Source organism: Danio rerio, chromosome 20 (assembly GCF_049306965.1).
Source record: "Danio rerio strain Tuebingen ecotype United States chromosome 20, GRCz12tu, whole genome shotgun sequence".
In the NCBI taxonomy this organism is placed as follows: Eukaryota; Metazoa; Chordata; class Actinopteri; order Cypriniformes; family Danionidae; genus Danio; species Danio rerio.
Window position 1 is genome coordinate 47,066,399 of NC_133195.1, and position 27,208 is coordinate 47,093,606.

General features: G+C 36.6%; 2 protein-coding genes and 1 long non-coding RNA gene across 6 annotated transcripts; 1 reads left to right on the top strand and 2 right to left on the bottom strand.

Moving 5' to 3' along the window:
* Positions 1 to 367: 367 nt before the first annotated feature.
* On the bottom strand, positions 368 to 15,850 carry matn3a (matrilin 3a). Of its 4 annotated transcripts, none has more exons than NM_001004007.2 (6): positions 15,625 to 15,850; positions 12,059 to 12,634; positions 10,143 to 10,268; positions 1,666 to 1,764; positions 1,476 to 1,545; positions 368 to 1,394 (listed from the first exon to the last, which is right to left on the bottom strand). In NM_001004007.2, the coding sequence occupies exons 1-5, from the start codon at positions 15,779 to 15,781 to the stop codon at positions 1,490 to 1,492; spliced, it is 1,014 nt and encodes a 337-aa protein (NP_001004007.1). In that variant the 5' UTR covers positions 15,782 to 15,850; the 3' UTR covers positions 368 to 1,394; positions 1,476 to 1,489. The 4 variants fall into 4 exon arrangements, with proteins under 4 accessions (NP_001004007.1, NP_001315202.1, XP_017207957.1 ...); XM_017352468.3 differs by having other exon boundaries at positions 451 to 1,397; NM_001328273.1 differs by lacking the exon at positions 10,143 to 10,268.
* On the top strand, positions 1,320 to 16,202 carry LOC141379445 (uncharacterized). Its single transcript, XR_012396058.1, has 2 exons — positions 1,320 to 1,407; positions 15,184 to 16,202. It is a non-coding gene; the product is annotated as an uncharacterized lncRNA (long non-coding RNA).
* On the bottom strand, positions 16,099 to 26,841 carry laptm4a (lysosomal protein transmembrane 4 alpha). Its single transcript, NM_214685.2, is given in 7 exon segments — positions 16,099 to 17,224; positions 20,523 to 20,621; positions 22,828 to 22,923; positions 23,003 to 23,125; positions 24,146 to 24,222; positions 24,688 to 24,808; positions 26,666 to 26,841. Coding segments are annotated over 7 exon segments (717 nt in total). The 5' UTR covers positions 26,792 to 26,841; the 3' UTR covers positions 16,099 to 17,149.
* Between the last annotated feature and the right edge of the window lie 367 nt (positions 26,842 to 27,208).

Consider the following 27,208-nt stretch of genomic DNA (forward strand, 5'->3'; position numbering starts at 1 on the left):
ATTGACTTCTGGTGACTGTGGAGGCCATTTGAGTACAGTGAACTCATTGTCATGTTTAAGAAACCAGTGTAAGATGATTTGCGCTTTATGAAATGGCATGTTATCCTGCTGGAGGTAACCATCAGAAGATGGGTACACTGTGGTCATAAAGGAATGGATATGGTCAGCAATAATACTCAGGTAGGATGTGGTGAGTTGCTGCCATGTGATTGGCTGATTAGAAATTTGCATTAACGAGCAGTTGGACATGTACCTGTGAGTGGCCAGTGTGTGTATGTGCATAATTATGAAAGTTGAGTAACACCAATGAAACAGTTCCAACTTTGTTACAAAGGGTTTCCGCAATATTTTAAGTAAAGTCAACTTGTTGCTTTTAAGGTGGCATTTTTTACTCACTTTTTTTTTTAAACAAATCACTTTTTACAATATACAAACTGGGTAAACAAACTGTTTAAAAGAGTTTTATAATTAATTTTAATAAAAACAGTATATATTATTGATTAAATTGCTTGATTATAAATATTGGAGATTACAGTATTGGAGAGGTTACATAAGATTAAACAATAGTTACACTTTCTCTTTGACATGAGCTTGAACAACAAAATTACAACTTAGATAATCATATCTAAACTAATAAACATTCATATTAGGGCTGCACGATATTGTAAATGATATTGCAGTTTTTTTTCTGTTTTTACTGTTTGAATAGCTCTATTTGATGGTTTTCTATGGAGTCTAACAGAATTCAGGTACAGAAATTGAATAATCACAATGCAAAAAAAGCTTTTATTACTTTGCTTTGTCTCATTTCTAGTCCAAATATCAAAAAATTATAGAGCAAGTAAAAATATTGCTTTGCTTCAAAACAAGTAAATTATATACCAGGGGTGTAAGTAAAAACAAAAACAAAAAATATTGGTTTTGCTTTAAAATGTAGATATTTGGACTAGAAACAAGACAAAAATTCTAAGTAATAAAAACTTTTTTTTTTTTCATAGAAATCATAGAAATTTTGTGTAAATACAGTAATAAAATGCAAATCTGTAAGTCCAGGTCAACTATAATTCAGACTCAACATTGCACATCCTGTGATGTGACTATTGCAAATATGCACATAGCGATATTGATGCTGAAACGATATATTGTGCAGCCCTAATTCATATAATAGACAGATGCATAACACTCTTAAATGAAAAGATTATTCTTACTGAGCAAAATCACATCATTGCACATGCACAATCAATTCTTTATGAATTATTTAAGCTTGATATAATTTATTGGGCTTGTCACTGATCTGTGAACATATGTAACTTTTCTTTAGGTGTTTTGAAGGCACAAACTGATTGATGAGATGGCAGATGTATGTTGGCTGAAGTTCACAGATCATGCTGACCCTGCTGAGCAGAAGTAAGTGTTGAAGGTTTGTGTTTTAAAATATACATCTATTAAAAACACGTTAGAGAATTAATACGCACCATTCATTTCTCCATTACATGCGTCCCAGCATGTTTTCCATTTGCTCAATCTTTCTTGTGACAGCAGCAAGTATAACGATCGTTAAGGTTAAAACGGGCAATGATTTAGTGCATTATTTCTGTAAGAGTTACAGTTTGCATTGCATTCTGGGAAATGTAGTTGCACTCTTGGACTTGGCAAAAAGGATATGCTTGGCGTTGAGGTCCTGAATGGAGGTTTGTGTTTGCCTCTGGAAAGCCAGTCGGGCTTCACACATGCAGGGATCCTGAACAATCTCCACCTTCACCTCTTCACATCACAGTCAAACAACAAATATCACAGAAAACCTCGCAAAGGGCGATTTGAATCATGCACAGAAAAAAAGATCTACCCCCCCTTACCCCAAAGTAAAAGTTATTACATAAAGTTCTTATGTAACAGTTTATGCAATGTTGTTCATAAACTTTTGAACAACATTGTGAGTGTTACATATTATGAGTTCACATCAATGTTGAATCAACCAACTCAACATGTGGGAAATTACAGACACTGACAGATGAGGCTTTTTTATAGTGATCCAGATTTATTTAACCAAATATTTTCCCAAATGTAACAAATATCTAAATATTTGGTCATTTAGAGCTTTTTTTTTTTTGTTTTTTTTTTTGAAAATGAGGATTGGTCAGACTAATAAATGTTTTTAATTTTTATTTTAAATGGATATTGTGTTCTTAAAATGAATATACAGTGCATTTGGAAAATATTCATAGAGCTGTTACAACCTTATTCCAATCTGGATTCAATACATTTATTTCCTTAAAACTCTACACACAATACCCCATAATAAATTTTTTTTTTAATTGTTGCAAAATTATTCAAAATAAAAAAACAAAAAAATAAACATGTACATCAGTATTCACAGCCTTTGCCGTGAAGCTTTAAATCGAGCTCAGGTACATTCTGTTTTCACTGATCGTTCTTGAGCTGTTTCAGCAGCTTAATTGGAGTTCACCTGTGGTAAATTCAGTTGATTGGACATGATTTGAAAAGGCATTTAAGGTTTCAGGGTTGACAGTGCATGTCAAAGCACAAACCAAGCATGAAGACAAGGGAATTGGCTGTAGACCTCCGAGACGGGATTATCTCGAGGCACAAGGCTGGGGAAGGTTACAGAAACATTTCTGCTGCTCTGAAAGTTCTATTGAGCACAGTGGCCTCCATCATCCGTAGGTGGAAGATGTTTGGAACCACCAGGACTCTTCCTAGAATTTGCCGGTCATCGTAGCTGAGTGATCGGGGGGTGAAGAGCCTTAGTCAGGGAGGTGATCAATAACCCGATGGTCACTCTGTCTGAGCTCCAGCGTTCTTCTGTGGAGAGAGGAGAACCTTACAGAAGGACAGCCATCTGTGCAGCAATCCACCAATCAGGCCTGTATAGTAGAGTGGCCAGACAGAAGCCCCTCCCCACCTGGAATTTGGCAAAAGGTATCTGAAGGACTCTCAGACCATAAGAAACTAAATTCTCTGGTCTGATGAGACTAAAATTGAACTCTTTGGAGTGAATGCCAGGCGTTACGTTTGGAGAAATCCAGGCACCGTTTATCACCTGGCTAATACCGTCCCTATAGTGAAGCATGGTGGTGGAAGCATCATGCTGTGGGGATGTTTTTTAGCAGCAGGAACTGGAAGACTAGTCAGGATAGAGGGAAAGATGAATGCAGCAACGTACAGAGACATCCTGAATGAGAACTTGCTTCAGAGTTCTCTTGACCTCAGACTGGGGCGACAGTTTATCTTCCAGCAGGATAATGACACAATGCACACCGCCAAATTTCAATGGAGTGGCTTCACGGCCCAGACCTAAATCCTATTAAACATCTGTGGAGAGATCTGAAAATGGCTGTACACTGTCGCTTCCCATCCAACGTGCTAGAGCTTGAGAGGTATTGCAAAGAGGAATGCAACAATTCTCAAAGACAGGTGTGCCAAGCTTGTGGTATCATATTAAAAAGACTTGAGGCTGTAATTGCTGCCAAAGGTGCATCAACAAAGTATTGAGCAAAGTCTGTGAATACTTATGCACATGTGATTTCTCCGTTTTTTTTTATTTGTAATAAATTTGCAACAATTTCAAAAGCTAATTTTTCACATTGTCATTATGGGGTATTATGTGTAGAATTTTAAGGAAATAAAAGAATTTAATCCATTTTGGAATAAGGCTGTGTAACATAAAATGTGGAAAAAGTGAAGAGCTGTGAATACTTTTCAATATACTGTAAATGTCTAAGAACATGGCACATTTCCCCCCACATGATTTTTGCCAAAAAATAAATGCAAATTTATTTATTTATTTATTTTTTTCATTTCTAGTTAAAATATCTAAAAAAATCTTAAATTGAGGAGCATTTTCTAAGTCAAAATACTTTTTGGTTTCAGGAATAAATCAATCAAAATGAAGTGAGTAAAATAATCTTGCTTTCAGTTGGAAATCAAATTATTTTAATGACCTCACTGGTAGATTATTTTGCTTGATTAGTAAAAACAAAACAATATTTTAACTTCCTGAAAATTCTTCTCGTTTTCAGATTTATTTTTTTAGATATTTGAACTTGACCCGAGACAAAAACTCAAAAATTCTGAATCTCAAAAATATAAATAAATAATAATAAATAAAATAAAATAATTAATTTTCAAGTGTTTTCTTAGTTAATTCATAATTTTTCTGCTGTATTTTGAATTGAAATGCAGTTCTTTCAGGGCTCTTACTTTTTTTGGAACATGTTTTCCTGTCTTCTTGCAACACAAAACCCCGCCGGCACTCACAGTGATAGGCAGCAGCATCGCTGACGCAAATGTGTTCACATTCATGACCCAGCATACAGTAGTCCAGACCTGCAATAAGTCCAAACTCTACAACCCTGATGCTAACAAACCTCACATGAAAGAAAATACTAAAAAGCATTACATCTCAATTGATCCTCCAATACATGTGATTTTCCTTTAAATGAAATATATTTGCACAATTCAGCTAGCTACCTATCATAAAATGGTATGTCTATACCATTTATGAAGGCCTAAGCAGAAAACTCACTGGCACTACCATCAGCATCAGCGTCATTGGCTTTGAAGCATGATCTCTTGTCCTCCATCAGGACAAAGCCAGTAGGACACGTGCAGTAATAGGACGAACTGCTGGAGACGCAAGTGTGTTGGCAGTCATGGCCCAAAGCACACACATCCACACCTGAAATAAGCCATAGTGGCGACCAATATGTGGAGGATTACTTTTGTCTGGCTGGGCTTCAGAATATCCACTGGAACATGTTGCAAAAGCTTAAATATTATTCAATAGCAACCAAACTGTAAAACCAGTTCTAATCCTTTCAGTTTAAAATGATAGTCCACCCGAAACATTTACTTACCATTTATTTAAGTGACAAACACAAAAGTTAATTTGAAGAATGCTGGAAACTTTTATCTACTAACATGCATAGTAGACAAAAAAATACATAAGTCAATGTCTACTGATTTCCATAATTTACTATGGGGTGGGAAAAAACACTATGGAACTTAATGGCTACTGATTTTCAACATTGACTATGGGAACAAAAATACAATGGAATCAATGGCTACTTGTTTAAAACATTCACTTTGGGAAAAACACAGGAAGTCATTGGCTACTGGTTTCCAACATTCACTTTGGGAAAAACACTGGAAGTCAATGGCTACTGGTTTCCAACATTGACTTTGGGAACAAAAACACAATGGATGGAATCAATGGTTACTTGTTTCTAACATTCACTATGGGGAAAAAACACTGGACGTCAATGGCTACTGGTCTCCAACATTGACATTGGGAAAAAAATGACTATGGGAACAAAAACACTGTGGAAGTCAATGACTACTGGTTTCCAACATTGACTATGGGAACAAAAACACTGTGGAAGACAATGGCTACTGGTTTCCAACATTGACTATGGGAGCAAAAACACTGTGGAAGTCAATGGCTACTGGTTTCCACCATTGACTATGGGAACAAAAACACTGTGGAAGTCAATGGCTACTGGTTTCCACCATTGACTATGGGAACAAAAACACTGTGGAAGTCAATGGCTACTGGTTTCCAACATTGACTATGGGAGCAAAAACACTGTGGAAGTCAATGGCTACTGGTTTCCACCATTGACTATGGGAACAAAAACACTGTGGAAGTCAATGGCTACTGGTTTCCAACATTGACTATGGGAACAAATACACTGTGGAAGTCAATGGCTGCTGGTTTCCAACATTGACTATGGGAGCAAAAACACTGTGGAAGTCAATGGCTACTGGTTTCCAACATTGACTATGGGAACAAATACACTGTGGAAGTCAATGGCTACTGGTTTCCAACATTGACTATGGGAACAAAAACACTATGGAACTCAATGGCTACTGGTTTCCAACATTGACTATGGGAGCAAAAACACTGTGGAAGTCAATGGCTACTGGTTTCCAACATTGACTATGGGAGCAAAAACACTGTGGAAGTCAATGACTACTGGTTTCCAACATTGACTATGGGAACAAAAACACTGTGGAAATCAATGGCTACTGGTTTCCACCATTGACTATGGGAACAAAAACACTGTGGAAGTCAATGGCTACTGGTTTCCAACATTGACTATGGGAACAAAAACACTGTGGAAGTCAATGGCTACTGGTTTCCAACATTGACTATGGTAGCAAAAACACTGTGGAAGTCAATGGCTACTGGTTTCCAACATTGACTATGGGAACAAAAACACTATGGAACTCAATGGCTACTGGTTTCCAACATTGACTATGGGAACAAAAACACTATGGAACTCAATGGCTACTGGTTTCCAACATTGACTATGGGAACAAAAACACTATGTAACTCAATGGCTACTGGTTTCCAACATTCACTATGGGAAAAAACACTGGAAGTCAATGGCTACTGGTCTCCAACATTGACATTGGGAAAAAATTGACTATGGGAACAAAAACACTGTGGAAGTCAATGACTACTGGTTTCCAACATTGACTATGGGAACAAAAACACTGTGGAAGTCAATGGCTACTGGTTTCCAACATTGACTATGGGAACAAAAACACTGTGGAAGTCAATGGCTACTGGTTTCCAACATTGACTAGGGGAACAAATACACTGTGAAAGTCAATGGCTACTGGTTTCCAACATTGACTATGGGAACAAAAACACTATGGAACTCAATGGCTACTGGTTTCCAACATTGACTATGGGAACAAAAACACTATGTAACTCAATGGCTACTGGTTTCCAACATTCACTATGGGAAAAAACACTGGAAGTCAATGGCTACTGGTTTCCAACATTGACTATGGGAACAAAAACACTATGGAACTCAATGGCTACTGGTTTCCAACATTCACTATGGGAAAAAACACTGGAAGTCAATGGCTACTGGTTTCCAACATTGACTATGGAAACAAAAACACTGTAGAACTCAATGGCTACTGGTTTCCAACATTGACTATGGGAACAAAAACACAATGAAATCAATGGCTACTGGTTTCCAACATTCACTATGGGAAAACAACACTGGAAGTCAATAGCTACTGGTTTCCAGCATTGACTATGGGAACAAATACGCTATCGAACTCAATGGCTACTGGTTTCCAACATTGACAATGGGAACAAAAACCCAATGGAATTAATGGCTAATAGTTTTCAACATTCACTATAGGAAAAAACACTATGGAAGTTAATGGCTACTGGTTTCCAACATTATTTTGTCTTCAACAGAAAAAACCCTCTCATATTTGAAAAAAGTGGAGGGTAAGTAAAAATGTTTGGAGTGAACTATCCCTTAATTTAAATTCCAGATCATGAAATGGCATGTATGTAGTCATTTCATAACTCACTGGCACTAGATTCCCTGTTTTGGTTGGCATCATTCTTTCTCTTTCGGTCACCCTTGTGTACACTTTCGCCCTGTCCGTAAGCACCAGCGCCTCTAATGGAGCATGTTTGCTTGTCGTCGTTCAAGACAAAGCCTTGGAGGCACTTGCATCGATACGAGTTGCCGTTGCTCACACAAACGTGCTGACAGCTGTGTCCCATTTCACAGGCATCTACATCTGGAATAAGCCATACAGGACATTTACAGCAACACTAACAAAATTTTCTGAAAGATTTTTACTTTCTATGTTTAAACATATCATTACAGCAACAGCAAGATTACAGTCAGAGATTGCATGATCAATTTAATCCGGGGTTTTCAATATTTTAGATGCCAAGCTAATTATGGTTAATTCTAATTATTCATTTTAATCATATATTTGTATTATCATAAAAAATGTGAATCAAATCATTCTATTCTATTCTATTTGTATGTTTTATACCAGTATGTGTTTATCTTTTATCTCAAATATAGTTTTAAAGATAATTTATCAGTTATATATGATTGTTGCCATTGTTTTTTGGAAAGAATTGGAAAAATAAAAATGCTGAACCTTGCACTGAAAATACTATTCTTATAATTATAAATTATTATAATTTTATAATTATTACAATTTAATATTTTTTGGACAATTTGAGAAGCAAGCCTGTTTTAGATATTCACACATTTTAGTGTTAATATGTTTAGTGAACACATTTTTTTGTGTTCAACACGTTTTAGAAATTAACACAAGGCTATCTTTTTCATTTGAGTGTATTTTGTCTTACCTCTGTGGGCAGTTTTCCAATTTACTACTGCATTAAAATATATCTGCCACTGCAAAAAACACGTATTTAAGAAAACAAAAAATATTTAGAGTTGCTTTTCAATTAAACCATACACTCACCGGCCACTTTATTAGGTACACCTGTCCAACTGCTCAATGCACATTTCTAGTCCGTCAATCACATGGCTGCAACTCAATGCATTTAGGCATGTAGACATGGTCAAGACAATCTGCTGCAGTTTAAACTGAGCATCAGAATGGGGGAAGAACGGTGATTTGGGTAACATGGCTTGGTTGTTTGAACGTGGCATGGTTGCTAGTGTCAGGTGGGCTGTATTTCAGAAACTGCTGCTGATTTTTTTACGCACAACCGTCTCTAGGGTTTACAGAGAATGGACCGAAAGAGAAAATATCCAGCCGACAGCAGTTTTATAGGCGAAAATGCCTTGTTGATGCCAGAGGAGAATGGCCAGACTGGTTTGAGCTGATAGAAAGGCAACAGTAACTCAAATAACCACTTGTTACAACCAAGGTATGCAGAAGAGCATCTCTGAACACACAACACTTGAACCTTAAGGCGAATGGGGTACAGCAGCAGTGTGCCACTCCTGTCAGCTAAGAACAGGAAACTGAGGCAACAATTCGCACTGGCTCACCAAAATTGAACAGAAGATTGGAAAAGCATTGCCTGCTTTGATGAGTCTCGATTTCTGCTGCAACATTTAGATGGTAGGGTCAGAATTTGGCAACAACAACATGAAAGCATGAATCCATCCTGCCTTATATAAAAGGTTCAGTCTGGTGGTGGTGGTGGTGGTGTAATGGTGTGGGGGATATTTTCTTGGCACTTTGGCCTCATTAATACCAATTAAGCAGTGTCACAGCCTACCCGAGTATTGTTGTTGACTGTGTCCATCCCTCTATTGGGGATTGATCATTTATTTTAAAGGGACACTTCCAAACAGGGCAAGTGCCCTAGCTTGAGCCCTAAAAAGCTCTGAGGAATATTTTAAGTACCTTGTTGAATCTATGCCACAAAGGATTAAGTCAGCTCTGAAGGCAAAAGGGGATCCAACCCGGTCAAAGTATAGTGTACCTAATAAAGTGGCCAGTGAGTGTATACATATATTTTTTTCCCTAATTTTTGAGCACTGATAAACTAATTTTCAATCAATCTGCTCTACTTGGCCCATCTTGAATACAATCTGCCTCTTAAATTTTAGTTGTGGTTGGTCATCTGTCTGACATACAACATAGACACTCATGTTATTGCTGTACTGTTTTGGGAACAGTATGGAGCACACAAGAAAGGTCCACAGTAATTTAACAGAGATTGGCTGAACGGGTTGAATCGGTGAGCTGGTAGGAGAAAAATAAAATTACATTACACATGTTGCTAAATTACAGATTTATTTTAAACCCTAGTGAGCTGTCTGACGCACTCTAAGATATAATACAACATATAGAACATCTGATGTCTTATAAATGTTATATTTCACAGAAATCTTTGGCAGTCAGCCTATTCAAAACAGGAAACATAAAAACAGATGATTTTAACACATTTGTCCATTGTTAAATTAGTACAATGCTAACAGCAGACTCCTATGTGTTAAATCTCCAGTATGTTTCAAGTAAAGAACATGATTGTTTATTTACTTTTAAGTTTGATGGTGAAAATTAAAATTAAACAGCGAGGCAGCTCATTATGATTTAAAACAGATCTCACATCTTCATGTAACCAGTAACTTAGCACATATAAATAGATTAATAAATCATAGTATGACATTAAGTCATACTCGGAACTCGTGTGAAAAGCTGGAAAGTAATTGCTAGCTAAACAGGTTAGCGGCAAGTGTTGTTGCAATGTAAGCATGCATTGTTATTAAGCTTAAATTAGTCTCTGTTACAGAATATTTGTACTAAGTATGTCTTCAGAATCTAAAGTAAAGCAGTAAGCGTAATCTGCTGGCTCTTACGTTTTAGGGCACATGTTTTCTGGTCTTCGTTCAAAATATAGCCCTTCCGGCACTGGCAGTAATAGGAGGAGCCACTGCTGACACAAATGTGCTCACAGTCATGACCCATGGCACAGGCGTCCATACCTGGAACAAGCTTTCATTACTTGACTGAAGTGATGAGGCCATTACTCGATTTGAGTGATGGAGCTTTTATTTTAGGAACAACAATATGGCAATATGAAAAACAAGTCCCTTATAGGGCTCTAATCTGTCCTATGGCACAATAATTGAATGCTTAAATGGGTCATGAACTAATCAAATTTCTCTTGATTCTTAACTATATTCGTTGTACTATAAAAACACCTTTAAGCTAATCTGCCCAAACGAGAGATCGTGGAATAGGCCCCTGTATACTTTAAATTTGTATTTTGTTCTTCATTTTAGGGCAAAAAGAAGTTCAAAAAGGCTGACAGTATAATTTTTGAACGTGGGGAGTTGCAAATGTGTCACAATGCTCATGTTTAGCCTCTAAACACACCGATATGGCGCACGCTGAACAAGAAGCATACGTGACCCCCTTCCAGTCTTTAAAATCTCTCCGTGAGCAATCGTACAGGTGCGGATACATCTGTACCAGCTCTGCTAATGGACTCTTCAATGTACTCTTGTTGCTAACTTGGTGTTGTTGTAGTTTTGGATGTTGCTTCTGTCTAACCTTTGTGATATTGAGATACAAATCAATTGCACGTCAAAGAAGGAGTTCTGGAACACGCCCACTGTATAATCGCTATGAACCAATGCTAGCTCAAAAGTGTCAAGGAACCAAAATTAACTTCCTTAAAAGGTTTGCTTTAGAGTGCTGAAACTAAATCAAAACAAATGTAAATTTGGACCAATTATGTTCTAAAAAGAAATCATTTCTGTTTGATCTTCTATTTTGTTGTTGAAGTATACCAGGGTCTTTAGTGGTACGCAGTAGTGCTTCTACATGATTAATGCATGCAGGAGGTAAATATCGAGAGAGGCAAACGGAGGTCTATACTAACACCAAACGATGAAAATGATCAAGAATGAAAAAGAACTTTGTAGTGATTACAAATGGGGCCTTGAATCTTGTTTAGTCTCTTGTATGTTATGTGTGCACAAGTGCGAAACAGATTACTGGATACAGTTCACTTAATGACCACCGGTGTCCCTAATAACCCGTTTAAAGACACAGTGGGACTTCATTTTGGAACTTTTAGCGCCTCTTATGTGATAAATTACTTAGCAAAATTGTGCCCTTAGTTTGCATAGCAGTTAGCATTTTTATCAATGTTACGGTGACCAAGCAAATAATATACTCTGAAAGCGCAACTAGCAAGCACTTCTCTAGTGTAGCACTTGAATGAGCAATTATAGCGTCCAAAAGATCGAATCTTGTCCTGAAAAAGACAAACAATTTTAATAATCCACAAACAGTCAGATATTCAAAGCTCTCAATTATCTAAGGTTTTCAATGAAAAACATACTTGAAGTACACTAGTCTTACACCAACTGGAAAAGACAATGACAATATTAATTACTGAGAGAATTCCATTCAAAGACCTTACTTAAAGGATGCAAAGCACATATATTAGCATTCAAAAAAGGCTATGGTAGAAAAAGGCTTCTTTGAATGATTGGTGGGTTTTGTTTATTAGCACTCACATGCTGAAGAGCTATTTCCTTCAGAATGCGTTGCAATCTGATGATTCAAATTGATGGAAAACAAGACAATTACCTTGAAACTATAAATCCAAATTATTCCCTTTATGGTGTACGTTTTTAAATGTATAATTCAGACCCACTCATTTCCCAGAGGATGAATCACCACCCACTCTCAAGGATTGAGATATATCCTATAAAAGGGAAAGACAAAGAGCCCCATCTCCCCTTTTTTGCTTTAACCCTACCGCACAATGTCTCCCGGAACTTCGATGTGAGCTTCTCAATGACTCCATAGGTCTCGACGTAGAACACATGGTCCTCAAGTGGATTGCTGGCCATGAGCTTCAGTGACCGCATGTCAGCTCTGTCCACTCCGACTGCGTAAATCTCAATCCCTGAAGCCCGTGCTGCAGCAGACACCTCCTCGACTTGGTCCTGAGGACGCCCATCGGTAACAATGATGGCGACCTTCGAGATGTTCTTCGATTTGGGCCGGGCTCCTGACTTTTCAGTGAATGCTTCATCCATGGCTTTCTTGATGGCCATACCAGTCATGGTTCCTGCAGCCAAGGGTTCGATGCGGGTGATTGCTTGCTTTATAGTGTCTTTCGTAAGATGGCTTTTCAGCAGGAACTCAATCTTGACCGTGCTGGCGTAGTTCACCACTGCAACTCGTGTGGCATCGGGACCGACATCAAGAGTGTCCACCATGTCAGCCAGGAAGATCTTGACCTTCTCAAACTCACCTGGACGCACGCTGCGTGAGCTGTCAATGATGAAGACCAGGTCCAAGGGGCGGCTCCTACACTGTGAATCTGTAGCTGAGAGTTGAGCAGAGATTAAGCTGTATTTTTCAATACTTGTTGTCAAAATTATAAAATGAAGATCCTGCTGTTAGTCGATTAACCATTTAGAAATATTATCTGGTTTAAAGTTGACAACACAGTTGTGACCAAAAGTGAAGTCTTTGCACCTTACTCAAATACATTCGAAAAAGGGTTGTGTAAATTTCTGTAAAAGCAAATGTTGTTTCTTCATCGAATATCAATTTTGGCCACTGCTGTAAAACTTTGGCAAGATGGAACGGTACATATGAGTAAAGCATAACTTTAGCATGCAATCAAATAGATGAGTCAGATTAGATTAGGCAGTTGGGTTTAAATGAGTGTGGTCACTTCTAAAACAAATCCTATCGGAATACTAGAATGCTTCTTGAATTTGAAAGGTCTCTAAGCTGTAAGGTTCCCTACAAGAATAAGGACCAAATCATTGGTCCCTTAATGTCATTTTGCCTTATCCACCTTTGAAGCGAAGGAACTTTAAGATCCCTACTGTTACATGAAGGTTGTCCATTCTTGCTCCTGCAGTATCACTGTCCTGTGAGTTTAACACTAATCTGGATTAACCAGAGCTGAACTAGTTAGTCTCTAGTTGGTCCTCTTAATTACAAAAAACTTGTCTGTTGGGGGAGGTTTACTGAACATTGTAATGAAATGTAATGTGTACTTGTATAGCGTGTTTATTGTGTATGACCATACACTCAAAGCGCTTTACAATCTTGAGAGGGGTCTCTCCAAATTACCACCAGTCTGCAGCATCCACTTGAATGATACGACTGCAGCCACAGGGCAACAGTGCAAGTGCGCTCACCACACACCAGCTATTGGGGGAGTGGAGAGACAGTGATTGAGCCAATTCGGTGGATGGGGATGATTGGGAGGCCATGATGGGTAGGGCCGATGGGGGGAATTTAGTTAGGACAGCGGGGTTAAACCCCAACTCTTTACGAGAAGTGCCATGAGATTGGTAAATGACCACAGTGAGTCAGGACCTCGGTTTAACGTCTTATCTGTCTTTCGTTGTGCCTCCAGGAGCAAGACTGAATACCCCAGCATGAATAAATGGAGGGTTAGACCAAGCAATAGAGTAATTATGAAATAATACCTGTCCACCCTGTGGTGTCTATGCTGTTGTGGGAAATAATCCTGCCTGGTGCCTCTTGTAATGATTCTTGTGGCAGAGTAGACATTGATGGGAAATGTGGTGAGGCAGTCTGAAGATGTGCCTCTTCTGTCAGACTGGATGTTGACATGGATTGGGATGGGATCTTTCTGGAATAGGGTTCTGATTTATGAGCAGACAACGGCAAAGGCTCTGGTGCCATTTGCCAATTTGTCTCTGGTTTTAATGTGGATGTTGACAGTGATTGGATTGTGGTCTTTCTGGAATATGTACCTGATCTGGACATTGGCATGGGCTTGGGTGAATCACTTAGGTCATGCGTCTCTGGTGTTAATGTGGATGTTGACAGGGAAAGAGATGAAAGTCTTTGGGAATAAGGCCCTGATCTACGAGTGGAAGTTGGCACTGGCTGGGGTGGAGTGCTTTGGGAATGGGTCTCAGGTAACAGTGTAGATGTTGACACAGATTCAGGAAAGGTACTTTCAGCAAATGCCTCTAGTGTAAATGTGGGTTTTAACACAGATTGGGGTTGGATTTTTTGAAGATATGTCTCTTGAGTAGAGAATGTTTCTGACATAAGGGTTGATGCCAGCAAGGATTCAGAGAAAGTACTCTGAGGAAATGTCTCTGATGTCATGGTGGAGATAGGAAGGGATTGAGATGAGGTCTCTTGTGAATTTGATTCCTGATCCAATGTTGACTTGGATTGAGTCATGGATTTCTGAGGCAGAGAGACGTTTAAAGATTGTGCCATGGTTATGGTTGAGGGAATACCTAATTCAGAAGCATCTGTTGGAAAGATTGCCTGGTTATTTGTTGACTGCTCCATAAGTACCACAGATTTTTTTGGACTTTCATGTGGTCGTTGAGGAAGGTTTGACACGTCTTTACGTTCCCCTGATTCTCCTGTAACTATGACTATTTGTTCTAAATCAGGATTTTTTCTGCAAATTATTGGGGCCCATTCACCTTTCAGGTGTTTGCTTGCCACATGTGGTAATTGGTCTTTATTTGCATCATACATTTTTGCAGTTGGTATGTCTTTAAGCCAGGCATGAAGTTTGAGTTGAGAAGAAGGAGCTGTGGGTGCTGGATAAGCTACGGGGATAAGACTGGGCAAAGTAGTCCTCTTCTGTTTGTGAGGGTTATCAGGTCCATCTAACCTGTATTTACTTCTGTATACTACGGACCATAAGAAGGTTGAAGTGAAAGGAAAATCAGTCAAACAAATACAACTGGCATTGTTTGCAATACATGCCCTAGTTCTTTGTTGTTTTAAAATACATGCCACTCGTATCGCATAAATGCTGTTGCATTCATGCACTTATAAGGACACTTCAGACAAAAATACATATTCAGTCATCATGTACCCATTGTCATTTCATTGCAAACCTTCTTTCCTCTGCAGAACATTAGAATCTTTGAGGAACACTGGAGTCTGAGTAACACAAGACCCCAACTGACTTTTGATTTGGACAAAAGCAGTGTAATAGTCTTCAAAAAATCTACTTGTTGAAGATGAAGGTAAGCCATTTTGAGCAAATGAAGAGCAAATAAGTTATTTTTGGTGGAATTATCCATTCAGTGGTTAAATGTGGATGTATTTTATTTCAAATATCCTATTGTAAATGCACTAGACATATTTATAACAGTGCATTTTTTTTAGAAATACCATTCCATGCAAATCCAAAAATATCCACTAAACATTTGTAGTTTTCATTGTAGTGAATGCAAAATAAGAAAATCATAATTGCAGTTCTAAATAAAATGGAAGCATGGGAATACAAATAATACACAATAAATAAATCAACATCTGTTATAACTAGCATTGTAAACTTAAAACACTTACCTGCAGGGTTCAGTGTCCGGTGCGGAAGTCCGTTGTTTCTTCTCTGAGCGTAACTTTGGGCTAAAATGTAGGATGGATTATTAAGGTCATAGGAATCGCAGAGATCCAGCAGCAGAACAGAGAGGCAATAAACCAAACTCCCAATGAAGGACTTCATTGTCTCGCTGTTCCTCTCAAGTCTGCTTCAGGCTTGTGTGCGGTCCTCTCGTCTAACTGACACCAGTTTGTTCTGACAGTATCCTAGGCTGCACATTTAAAGGGTTGAGAAGGAACGTGTCAGATATATGACCAATCCAAATACAGCAAAAGAAGTCCCACCTCAAATGACCAGGAATCTATTACACAAATTATAACATCAGACAATAGGATGCAATATATAAAGTATCTGAAATTTGAGAAATACACACATAAGAAGATACACATAAGATACTTAAAAGCCATTGATGTTTGAAAAAAAAAGCCTGATGGCAGATACAATGTTTTAAATGTTTATTGAAGTAATAAGATTACACACAAGTACAAGAAAAGAAAAACCAAAAAAAAAAAAAAAAAACATGCATCCATTGATTTTTTTTACAGCACTAGCATTTCCTTTTTTTAAAACTCTATATCATTGTCGTTCATATGAGGAAAGTTTCCTCTTGTGTGTTAACCAGTATTACCCAGAAGGTACCATGACAATAGATCACCATGATGATGGCTAACATGATGGTGCACAATGGTTCAATGGATGGCAAAAAACACACTATTTAAACAAGATAAAAAGTGCTTTGAGCTCTTTCACTTTTTAAAGGATGAAAGTCTTACGTCCACTAAGAAAATACACAATGGAAATAAATATACTGTTTTAACCGTCACACCGGATTGTCTAAACAGGTCTTTAATCTAGCAAAAACAGATTTATTAGCCAAGGTGATTCTAAATGCAAGTGCCCTGTCAAGTTGTAGGGCAATGTTGATTTTCACAATATTTCCTCTACTAAGACATCAGGAGAAAAAAAAACACACACACAGCATTGAAAAGCATGGAAAAATAAAGATCTCAAGGTGGCAGATAAAGTGAAAGCTTTCATTGGTAAAAATGTCAAACGGCAGATCGCCTGCCCCATCTCAGAATCATTTCATTAGTGATCGACTATGAATCAACTATATAATTCTGTCGTAAGCACAATTTATTGCAGAGCCCGAGTCATGATGCCCCAAAAAAAGAGAACGGCATTTCATATCTCAGATACAACACTAAATAGTTAAAACAAATCCTGCCACAATCCATCTCTTCCCCAACACCGTGCTGCTTCAACAGTATCCCTATAGTTTTACAAAAATAGATCTGCAGTGATGAGCTGTTACGAGAGTCATGCGAAAGAAATAGTCATGGTTAAGTCTATGCGAATATGTAAGCTGCTGATGTGACAAGTGGACGCTGGGAGTCTAAACGCCCTCCATGTGTTGGAATGGAAGGCAGGATCGAAAGGCAAAGATGGGTGTCTGTACTGGCTTTTACAGATGAGACCAGTGAGGGGGATTTAAGCTGGCATGTAAGGAGGCGGAGGCTCCTTCGCTGGCATTGTCATGGCCATTTCATAGGTGGGAAGGATATACTATAAGAGAAAAGACACCATTAAAATGAACAATAAGACTTTATTAAACGACAGGGTTTCCATGCTTTCATGAACAGCAGATTTAAGGACTTTTGAAAGCACCATTCATTTTAAATCAGCACCTTTTTAATTCATAGCCCAGCAAATGTAGCACCATGAAGGTACTTAATTCACTTATACTTCATATTTACGGTAAATATGTCTATTTCAACCTGGTTCACCGTTTTAAAAAGTCGAGTTCAAAGAACTTTAATAAAAATATTTTTAATTCAATACTGGTGATATTCACATGCGGTTTCGGAAATACTGATAAAATGTGCATTATTTGTCAATTTTATTGTACAAGACTTAAATTTAAGACATTTATTTTAAGAATTTTTCATTTTTTTTCATTCTGTATTTGATTGAGTGCAATCGTTGAAATAAAATCATTAACAGATTTAATTTCAAATTTAATACAAGCACTTTCAAGCATCAGGCATGTTTGTTTTTAAGTACTTTCCAGGCCTTGAATTAGGGCTGCACGATATCGAAAAAATCTGATATTGCAATGCAGGAAAATAAAAATTTCGAAATGAATACGATTTCAGGGGATTTTCTGGGGAGGCTAACAGTATTCAGGTACAAAAAAATAATGATTTTCTTATTTTGTTTTGTTTAGTTTCTAATACAAATATCAAAAACATTCTTAGAGAAAGTAAAAACATTGTTTAGTTTTTACCGTCAGAAGAAATAAGTGAAACTTTTTTTTTTTTGCTTGTTCCAAGGACATTATCTGCAAATGGGGTAATGAAATTATCTTGTTTACGCTTTGAAATGTAGATATTTGGACTTGAAACAAGACAAAAATTCTAAGTAAGAAATGTTTTTATTGCATAAATCATATAAATTCCATAAATACAGTGATTAAATACAATTCTGGAGCTCCTGGTCAACTATAATTCTGACTAGACATTGCATATCTTTGTGATGTGACTATTTCAGATGTGCACCTTGCGATATTTATGCTGAACCAATATATTGTGCAGCCCTACCTTGAATCCATATGCCTGAAATTAAAGTAATTTTAGTTACTTTTAAGAAGCGTGGGAAACCTGTAACTAACAACCACACAGCACACTTTTCTTCTGGTTAAAATGTTAAAACTGGCTCTCTTCGCTGGCTGGGTTTTTAGGGCTGTAGAAAAATCTCTTTCAAAGGTAAACAGCGCCCTCTACTGTAAAATTGTGTTAGTTGTAATAATGTGCACTCCTATAAAGGACAAAACCTGCAAAAACAATAAATACATGTGCCAATAAATAAATGAGTAAATAAATCCATAAGTTCCTGCATAAATAAACAATAAATCAATAAATATGCAAATAAATTAATTAATGTATATAAAACTACAGAAATTGCTGCATAAAAAAAACAAATAATTAATAACTAAATGTGCAGGCATGTAAATAATTAAATAAATTACACTAATGTTAAGGGAATAACAAACATTTATTCATTCCTGAACATAGTTCCGTATTTACTTTTCCTCAGCTAAACGTGCTAATGAAAGGGTGTCTATCAATCTTTAGAAGGCAGTCTTTATGCCATCATTAGTTTATGATAAAAAAAAATTAGCATTGGATTTTTTGACTGGTTTCTGGTGATTAACAGACACTCTCTCTTGGCATTTTGAGCTGAGGAACTACTTTTAGTTTTACATTTTCTTGCACCCCCAACATTTGTGCAATTTATTTAATTATTTATCTGCATGTACTATTAATTATTTATTTATTTATGCAGGAATTTGTGGATTTATACATATGTTTATACACATTTATTTATTTGCATATTTATTTATTGTTTATTTATGCAGGAATTTGTGGATTTATTTACTCATTTATTTATTTGCGTATTTATTTATTTATTGTTTTATTTGTGCAGGAATTTGTGGATTCATTTATTTGCGTATTTATTTATATACTGTTTTATTTGTGCAGAAATTTGTGGATTCATTTACTCATTTATTTATTTGTATATTGATCTATTTATTGTTTTATTTATGCAGGAATTTGTAGATTTACTCATTTATTTATTTGCGTATTGATTTATTTCTTGTTTTATTTATACAGGAATTTGTGAATTTATTTACTCATTTATTTATTTGTTTATGTGTTGATTTTTTATTGTTTTATTTATGGCGAAATTTGTGGATTTATTTACTCATTCCTTTATTTATTGTTTTAGCAGGTTTAGTCCTCCATTCACTCCTACAGAGAGAAAGATGACCAAAAATTTTAATTGTGTCATCCACACCAGTGTCGACATTATTCATTAAAACATAAAAAATAAATACAATAAATAAAGATTTCTTTTATTGGTAATAGAAAATAAATGAGAATTTTTAAAGAAAATTAGAGATGTTGCCCTTGCATTTAACCAAAATAAATGTTTAAGCTGAATTACTGAAGCTAAAGTAAATATATTGCATTTATAAACAAATGACAACACATAACAAAATTACTGACACTTACTCCAAATACGAATCAATGCTATTTTGCAATAGCAAAAATATTTTGCAACCATTTTATGCAGTCAAAATAAAGAAAATGTTACAATTAGGCCCGTCACAACAATCAACATATGGACTTATCGCACAGCACATGGATATGACCTCAATCATTTTTGGGGATGCAATATATATCGCCCATACATAAACGCCAATTCCTGCAACATAGTAGCCGATTTAGGATATGTGTTTTCACATTCTGATTCCAATGCCTGATTATTAAATTGTTAAAATGAAATATTGTTAGGAATATTATGTGTTTTTAGAAAGAGTGTACTTGCATTGTGATATTATATTGTCATTATGACATTATGTAATGGATGGCATTAATGACAGTAATATTGTTAATCGCAATATATTTTAGTGGAATATATCACACAACAAAAATCAGATATCGTGACAGGCCTAGTTACAGTGCACCCGAACTAAAGGATGTTAATGAAATTGAAAAATTGACAAAAACAAAACATTTAGAATAATTTGTTTGTGCCGAAACTGGATTATAGAAAGCGGGCTTTACAACGGATTTGTGCAATGCTTGAAAAATGTTTCAAAGTTAATTTGTATACTGTGACCAGCAACCAGCTTGTTTTTAAGTAAATAATGTCTGATTTCATCATTTTCAGTAAATGCTATTTTGTAAATGCTACATCACAAACAGTTTTTATACAGAGTTGTGAATTTGCCCTTGAAGAATAAATATAGCTTATAATATCCAGTATCATCCTGACCAGACGATTGAGATGGACATACCTGAGGTGGAGTCTCAAAAGCAGGATAGACAGCAATCTCTGGAGTGTTCCTGTTGTTTATGTACTTATAGCAGTTCCACACACAGTTGATCAAATAGGCCTGCAACAAATAACACACTAATAGTTTGGATCTTATAAACAAAATATACAGATTCAGGGTGTTCACAATTGCAGTTTGGTTCTTTTATACAGAACGCTCATTTTATGAACATGCATGTGATGTGTTATCACATGAAAACTTGTGAAGAGATTACGGTGTAAAGAACTCAAAGCAGACACAGGAAATCCTGTCACACACACACTCACTCACACTCACACACTCACACACACACACACACACACACACACACACACACACACACACAGACACAACCGAACATGCATTTATTATGCCCATACTGAACTGTAATCAGCCATGCTTCAAAATTTAGCCCTTTTTATGCTTGCATCTTGCAATCCTGTTATAGCTCATCTAAATGTGCTTGATTTATATTTGAGCCAAACCGCACCAGAGTTCATTTAAAAGTGAAATAGTGTCTGCTTGTTTGTCGCTGCAAAGGTCAAGATGGCAACATTTACACTTATTCAAATGATAATAACAAAAATAGTCCAACAGTTTGTTTTTATTAGGTCTGCTCAATATATTGTTTCCGCATGGATATCGCAATGTGCACATCTGCAATAGTCAGTCATATCACAGGATATGCAATTTGGGTATCAAGTTGGGATTCTAATTAACCAGGAACCACAGTTCGGAACACGTGATTTGTGGAGTCATTGTGAATTTTAACTGTAATCTAACAGTATGAAAGATTTTTACTTGGATGTGTTTTTAAGGCCTGTGACCGTAAGATTTAACTCAAACTTTGGGCACAAGAAATAAAATAGCTTGCCACTTTGACAAAGATTAATTTTAAATTGAGTTTCTGTACCTAAATATTGTTCGATTCCACTGAAAACCATTAAGTGCTTTTCATCTTTGTTCTTTTGTTTTCATGTGTGCTTTAATTTTTTTTTTTTTTTTTCATTTTTTGCAGATGCATTCCTCTACAAAATCATCCTAATTAATGTAAAATCATTAATTATTTTCCAAACAGTTACTCAAGTGAAATTACATTGCAATATACACTTATTGGCCACTTCATTAAATACAACTTAAGGCTGATTTATGCTTCTGCGTCAAACGTTGGTGTATGCTGCGGCGCTGACGCATAGCCCTTCGCCGTGGCTGTCGGCGTCGCTGACGTGCACCTCTCAAAAATTGTAACTACACATCGCAACGATGCTTAGCGTAAGCTCTGTGATTGGTCGGCTTGGTAGTGCTGACGAGTCTAGGCGGGACGAGAGCCGCGCGAATGGCGCGAGCTGGACGCGAGGCCAATGGAGCGATTGTTTACAAGTGTGGAGTCCCGTAAAGGAGCTCCTGATGGAAAGTTTTGTTTTGTGTTTACCTCATAGTTAAAGTTGTTGCATGTCCGCCGTTTCCTGCCTAAAAATGAGCGAGTTTGAGCCACTTGTACATCCAGGAAGTGTTCAGGAAAAGCAAAACAGCAGAGAAGAAACTCGACACAGAGGAACATTTACACCTCACTGCCCACTAGTGTTTCGGAAGTGATAATACAGACCAACGGAGACAGCGCGCAGAAGTATAAATGCACAGCCACGCACGTTGCATGCGCCGTGGGTTACGCCGGTCACTTGACGCAGAAGTAAACACCAGGCTTTATCAGTACCGGGTTGGATCCTCTTTTGCCTTCAGAATTGCCTTAATCCTTCATGTCTTAGACTCAAAAGTACTGGAAATATATCTCAGAGATTTCGGTCCATATTTACATGATATCATCACGCAGTTGCTGCAGATTTGTTGGCTGCACATCCATGATGCAAATCTTCTGTTACATATGTCTCTTTTTCTGACCATTCTGTGATCCCTAGAGATGGTTGTGCATGAAAACCCCAGTAGATCAGCAGTTTCTGAAATACTCAGACCACCCGTCTGGCGCCAATAACCATGCTACGTTCAACGTCATTTAAAATCACCTTTCGTTCCCATTCTGATGCTCGGTTTGAACTGCAGCAGATTATCTTGACCATGTCTGCATGCCTAAATGCATCGAGCTGCAGCCATTTGATTGGCTGGTTAGAAATTTGCGTTAACAAGCAGTTGGACAGATGTACCTAATAAAGTGGCCAGTGAGTGTGTGTATTGCAATGTCAGTTTTTTTTCCCCAATACCAAGCAGCTCTAGTTTTAAATCAAATCAAAACTGTGAACACAGAAAGCTCAGATATTTTGTTTATATCTACCTTGAGGACGATAAGAATGGCAAAGAAAATGAGCACAAACAGCAGGAGACAGCTGGAGTCCAGAGAGAGCAGGTTGTCCTTGTATGGGAAATCCGGCTAAAAGAGACAGATTTGATTGTTTTTTATGTAAGCATTAAACTCGGAGATCATAAATGGCAGTAAAGGGCAAACTGACCAGCTGGTCCAGGTAGTCCTTGATTCTGGGCAGGTACGTCAGGGAGCTGATGGCCACCAGGCAGCTTAGTGCAAAGTCAAACAGCTGGTAGCAAAAGAACGGGATGAGCCAGCCGTCACGATTCTGTGCGAGAGAGAGAAAAAATAACAGACATGTGAAGAGGTGGGCTTTTTTCTTTCTCATTTTCAGCCTGTTTCTCACCATTTTAATGCTGATGCAAACCTGTGAGACTCCGGGGAGTAATGAATCATCTGGTTTTAAACAAATATAAGCAGCTGTGCTGAATAACTAAGCTTAGAGAACACCTAACATGGAAAGGAAACTATTAGCAGATCTGACAAGGCCGTGACTTTACTGGAAAAGCATTTTAACTGCCTTGAAGGCCTAAAACATGTGGTCAAGGACACTATGGGGTCTAAAACACAGGTGAAGCTCAAGGTTTACTCAAAATAACAAGTGCTTAGTAACAGCATTGAACACTGCACTTTATGATTTTACAGCAGGAACTACTATACAACAACATTCAATGATCCAACCTGTTTTCTAAAGACGACATCAAGCAAGACTGTGAAGTACAGATGAACACAGTGGTGAATTGCATTGTTTTTTACATTACAATGAAGTAATTCAGGAGTATAGTGCGATGTTGATATAAATTAAATCTGTTACAAATGATCTGTAACTGAAAGGAACCTAAAATTAAATTAAAAAGATAAATATTGTAAAAAAAGAAGAAGAAAAAAATAATAAAAGTAGAAATGTTGAACACTAATAGTACACTGACCATTAAATACACTCAGCACTGAAAGCAAAATAGGTGGAATTCAATCCATGTAATATCAATTTTCAGCCAAAAATAGCTAATTTAGTCTCCATTTACTTATATTTCAATTGCTCCAAAACTACATGAGCTTTTTCTTTTGTTAAGTACAAAAAGTCTGTAACCAGACTGTTTAAAATACCTTATGCTAAACTATAAAAAGCAAGAAATACAGTTTTGGAACAACTTTGATGCAGAAATGGGCTTTTTTTAAAATTATTATTATGGAAAGACAAATTAAGAATTTTACAAACCCACAAATGCAATGGAATGAATACATAACGCTCTACATCAAAAATTGTGAACAAATACCATAAACTTACAGTAATAGCTCCATACACCATCATAGCACTGATGGTAAGCATCAGGAGAGAGATGGCAAAGCCCACACAAGCATTCTCTACAGGGGCAAAAGAAAACTTGTGTCATTCAAAAGGATATAAAACTTAAAGGGGATAGTTCACCAAAAACACAAACCTGCTTAAGTTTCTTTCATCTGTTGAACACATAATTTGAAGAAAGCTAGAAACTGGTAACCATTGACTTCCACAGTATTTGTCTTTGCTACTATGAATGTCAATGGTCACCAATTTCTATCTTTCTTCAGAGTATTTTAGGTTCAACAGATAAATGAAACTCATAAAGGTTTGGAACTGCTTGAGTAAGACTGAGTACATTTTAGTTTCTGCCTGAACTATTCCTTCAAAACAAATAAGAAAAGGCAAAATCTAAACAAAAATAAAATATATATTGGTTAAATATAAACAAATGACAATAAAATATATAATAAATAAAGTATTTGAATATACAATTATGAAATTGTGTTTAAACACAGAACTACAACAGCAAAAACTCATGAATGTACCTGACATCCTGTCTGAGGCAAAGTAATGCTCAATAACCTCATACTGCAAGTCAACAGTAGGGACATTCTCAGGGTGAGTTACTGCCACAGTCAACAGAATGCCCATCAACAGGTTCACCACCTTTGAACAGAAATATAATTATATTAGTGTAAAAGGCACATATCATGAGACAACTGTTGAAATTGGAGATGATGAAGTCTGATTAACCATTGCGTCATTTAACTTCCTGGTATTTTTGTTATTGCAATACTACAGAAAAGGAGGCCAAGGTCAAGATATATATTAGGACTGCAAGATATTGGAAAAAAACTGATATTGCGATATTTTTTTTCCGGAGATAAATATTGTAGTATGAATAATTTTTAAAAGATGGTTGGAATGGCTGTATTTGACGGTTTTTCAGATTTTCAGTATTCAGATAGAGAAATTGAATAATCAACACAATGTAACAGTGTTCTTACTTCGTCTTGTTTCCAGTCCAAATATCTAAAATATTCTTAGATAAAAAATTTTTAGTTTTCAACTTCAGAAGAAAATAGCTGATATTAAGAGTTTTTCCTTAAAACAAGCCGAATTATCTGGCAGTGGATCAAGTAAATTATTTTGTTTTCGCTTCGAAATGTAGATATTTGGACTAGAAACAGTTATAAGACAGAATTTTTTTTGCATAAATCGTATAAATTTACTATAGATACGGTTATTGAGCACATTTCTGTAGCTCATGGTCAACTATAATTCAGACTCAAGGTTGCGTATCTTGCGATGTAACTATTGCGAATGAGAACACTTGATATTGATGCTGAAATGATATCGTGCAGCCCTCATATAGACCATTTCAATGTGGTCTTGTCATTGGCCCATAAACATTTCCTGCCTGTTATCAAAGTGTTTCATAACTGTAACAAGAGGCAATTCAATCGTAACTTAAATGTTAAAACACCTACCATAACATTATTTATCAATATTCGGCTCTTTCTTGATTCTCGGAAGCTATAGAAATGATGTAAAACATGAAATACGTTGGGACCATTGTTTTTGTTTATATCCCGCAAGGTGGTCTATGTATGTGTGTGTGTGTGTGTGTATATATATATATATATATATATATATATATATATATATATATATATATAYACACACACACATATATATATATATATATATATATATATATATATATATATATATATATATATATATATATATATATATATATATATATATAGAGAGAGAGAGAGAGAGAGAGAGAGAGAGAGAGAAAGAGAGATAGATAGATAGAAAATGCTCATAATTCCATATAATAATTTATAATGACTTTTACTGTTATCAATCAATTCGTCAGTTACAGTGCCCTTTGATCCAAATGTATTAATAAACTTCGCCAAAACAACACTATTATCATTTATATCAGTTGAGGTTTGTTTGTTCACGATCTAGTTATCTAGTGACACCAAACGTATAAAATTATATAACAGTTTTTTAAATATTATTTTTTTTTACAATTATGCATTAGCTATATAATTATACATAACTGACTTAATCTTAAATGAACATACATCAAATTCGCCCCCCATGACAGTTCAACACCACAACAGTTTAGTAAATTCTACATCAGGCCCCAGCTAGCAGTTAGCTGCCAACAGATAAATTGTAAATCAACCCTTAATATATCATTTGCGTCACATTAATCGACTTAACAGAACATGTAATACTCTTATAACATGTTTACTAATAATATAATACATCTAATCACACTGATGTGTTTGTTTTGTTGATTGTTTCATTTCAAAACATTGAGTTATGCTAGCGGTCGTTAGCATCGAGCTAACACGGCTCTGCCAGCCAAACACATCCACACATACGTACATTCATAAACAGACACACCCCTAGAAGTCGAAGGGAACAATATTGACACATTTCAACTGTTAGAAACTACAAGACGGTAACGTTATTTGATTAATACTTGAAGCTTCGTACCATGTACCAGGTACCCAAAATGATGGTTCCAGTCCGCACATGACAGCAGCCGCAGCAGCGCGCGCTGTATAGTCGGTCTCGAGACGGTTTAAAACGCATGTCGTTCTCGGTGCTTTGAAGAAACATCGAGAAAATGACACGAGACGAAGCTCTTCTGTCAAAACAGCAGCGTTCAGTTCGGTCCTTCTGGAAAAACTCCCCCTGACGGGCGACAAACGGTGGAGGCGTGGTTACATCTAGTAAAACGATGCCCGAGTCGTCAGCGATTCGGATCTTTGACTCGAATCTTTTTATACATACATCCTATGCATACATTAGTCGAACCTAATTATAATGTTTTGAAGATCCCGATCAAACTCTCCAGTTTTCATAAGCAGATGCTCTTGGCCTGGTCTTGGTCTCTAATATACAAGCATAACTTTTCTCCACACAGATATTATTTATGAACTAATAAATACATTATTTACAAGAATAAATAACTTTATTTTGAAAAACAGTTTAAAAACAACTTTTTTTTTAGCTGTCCAGCTCTTTAACTCAGAA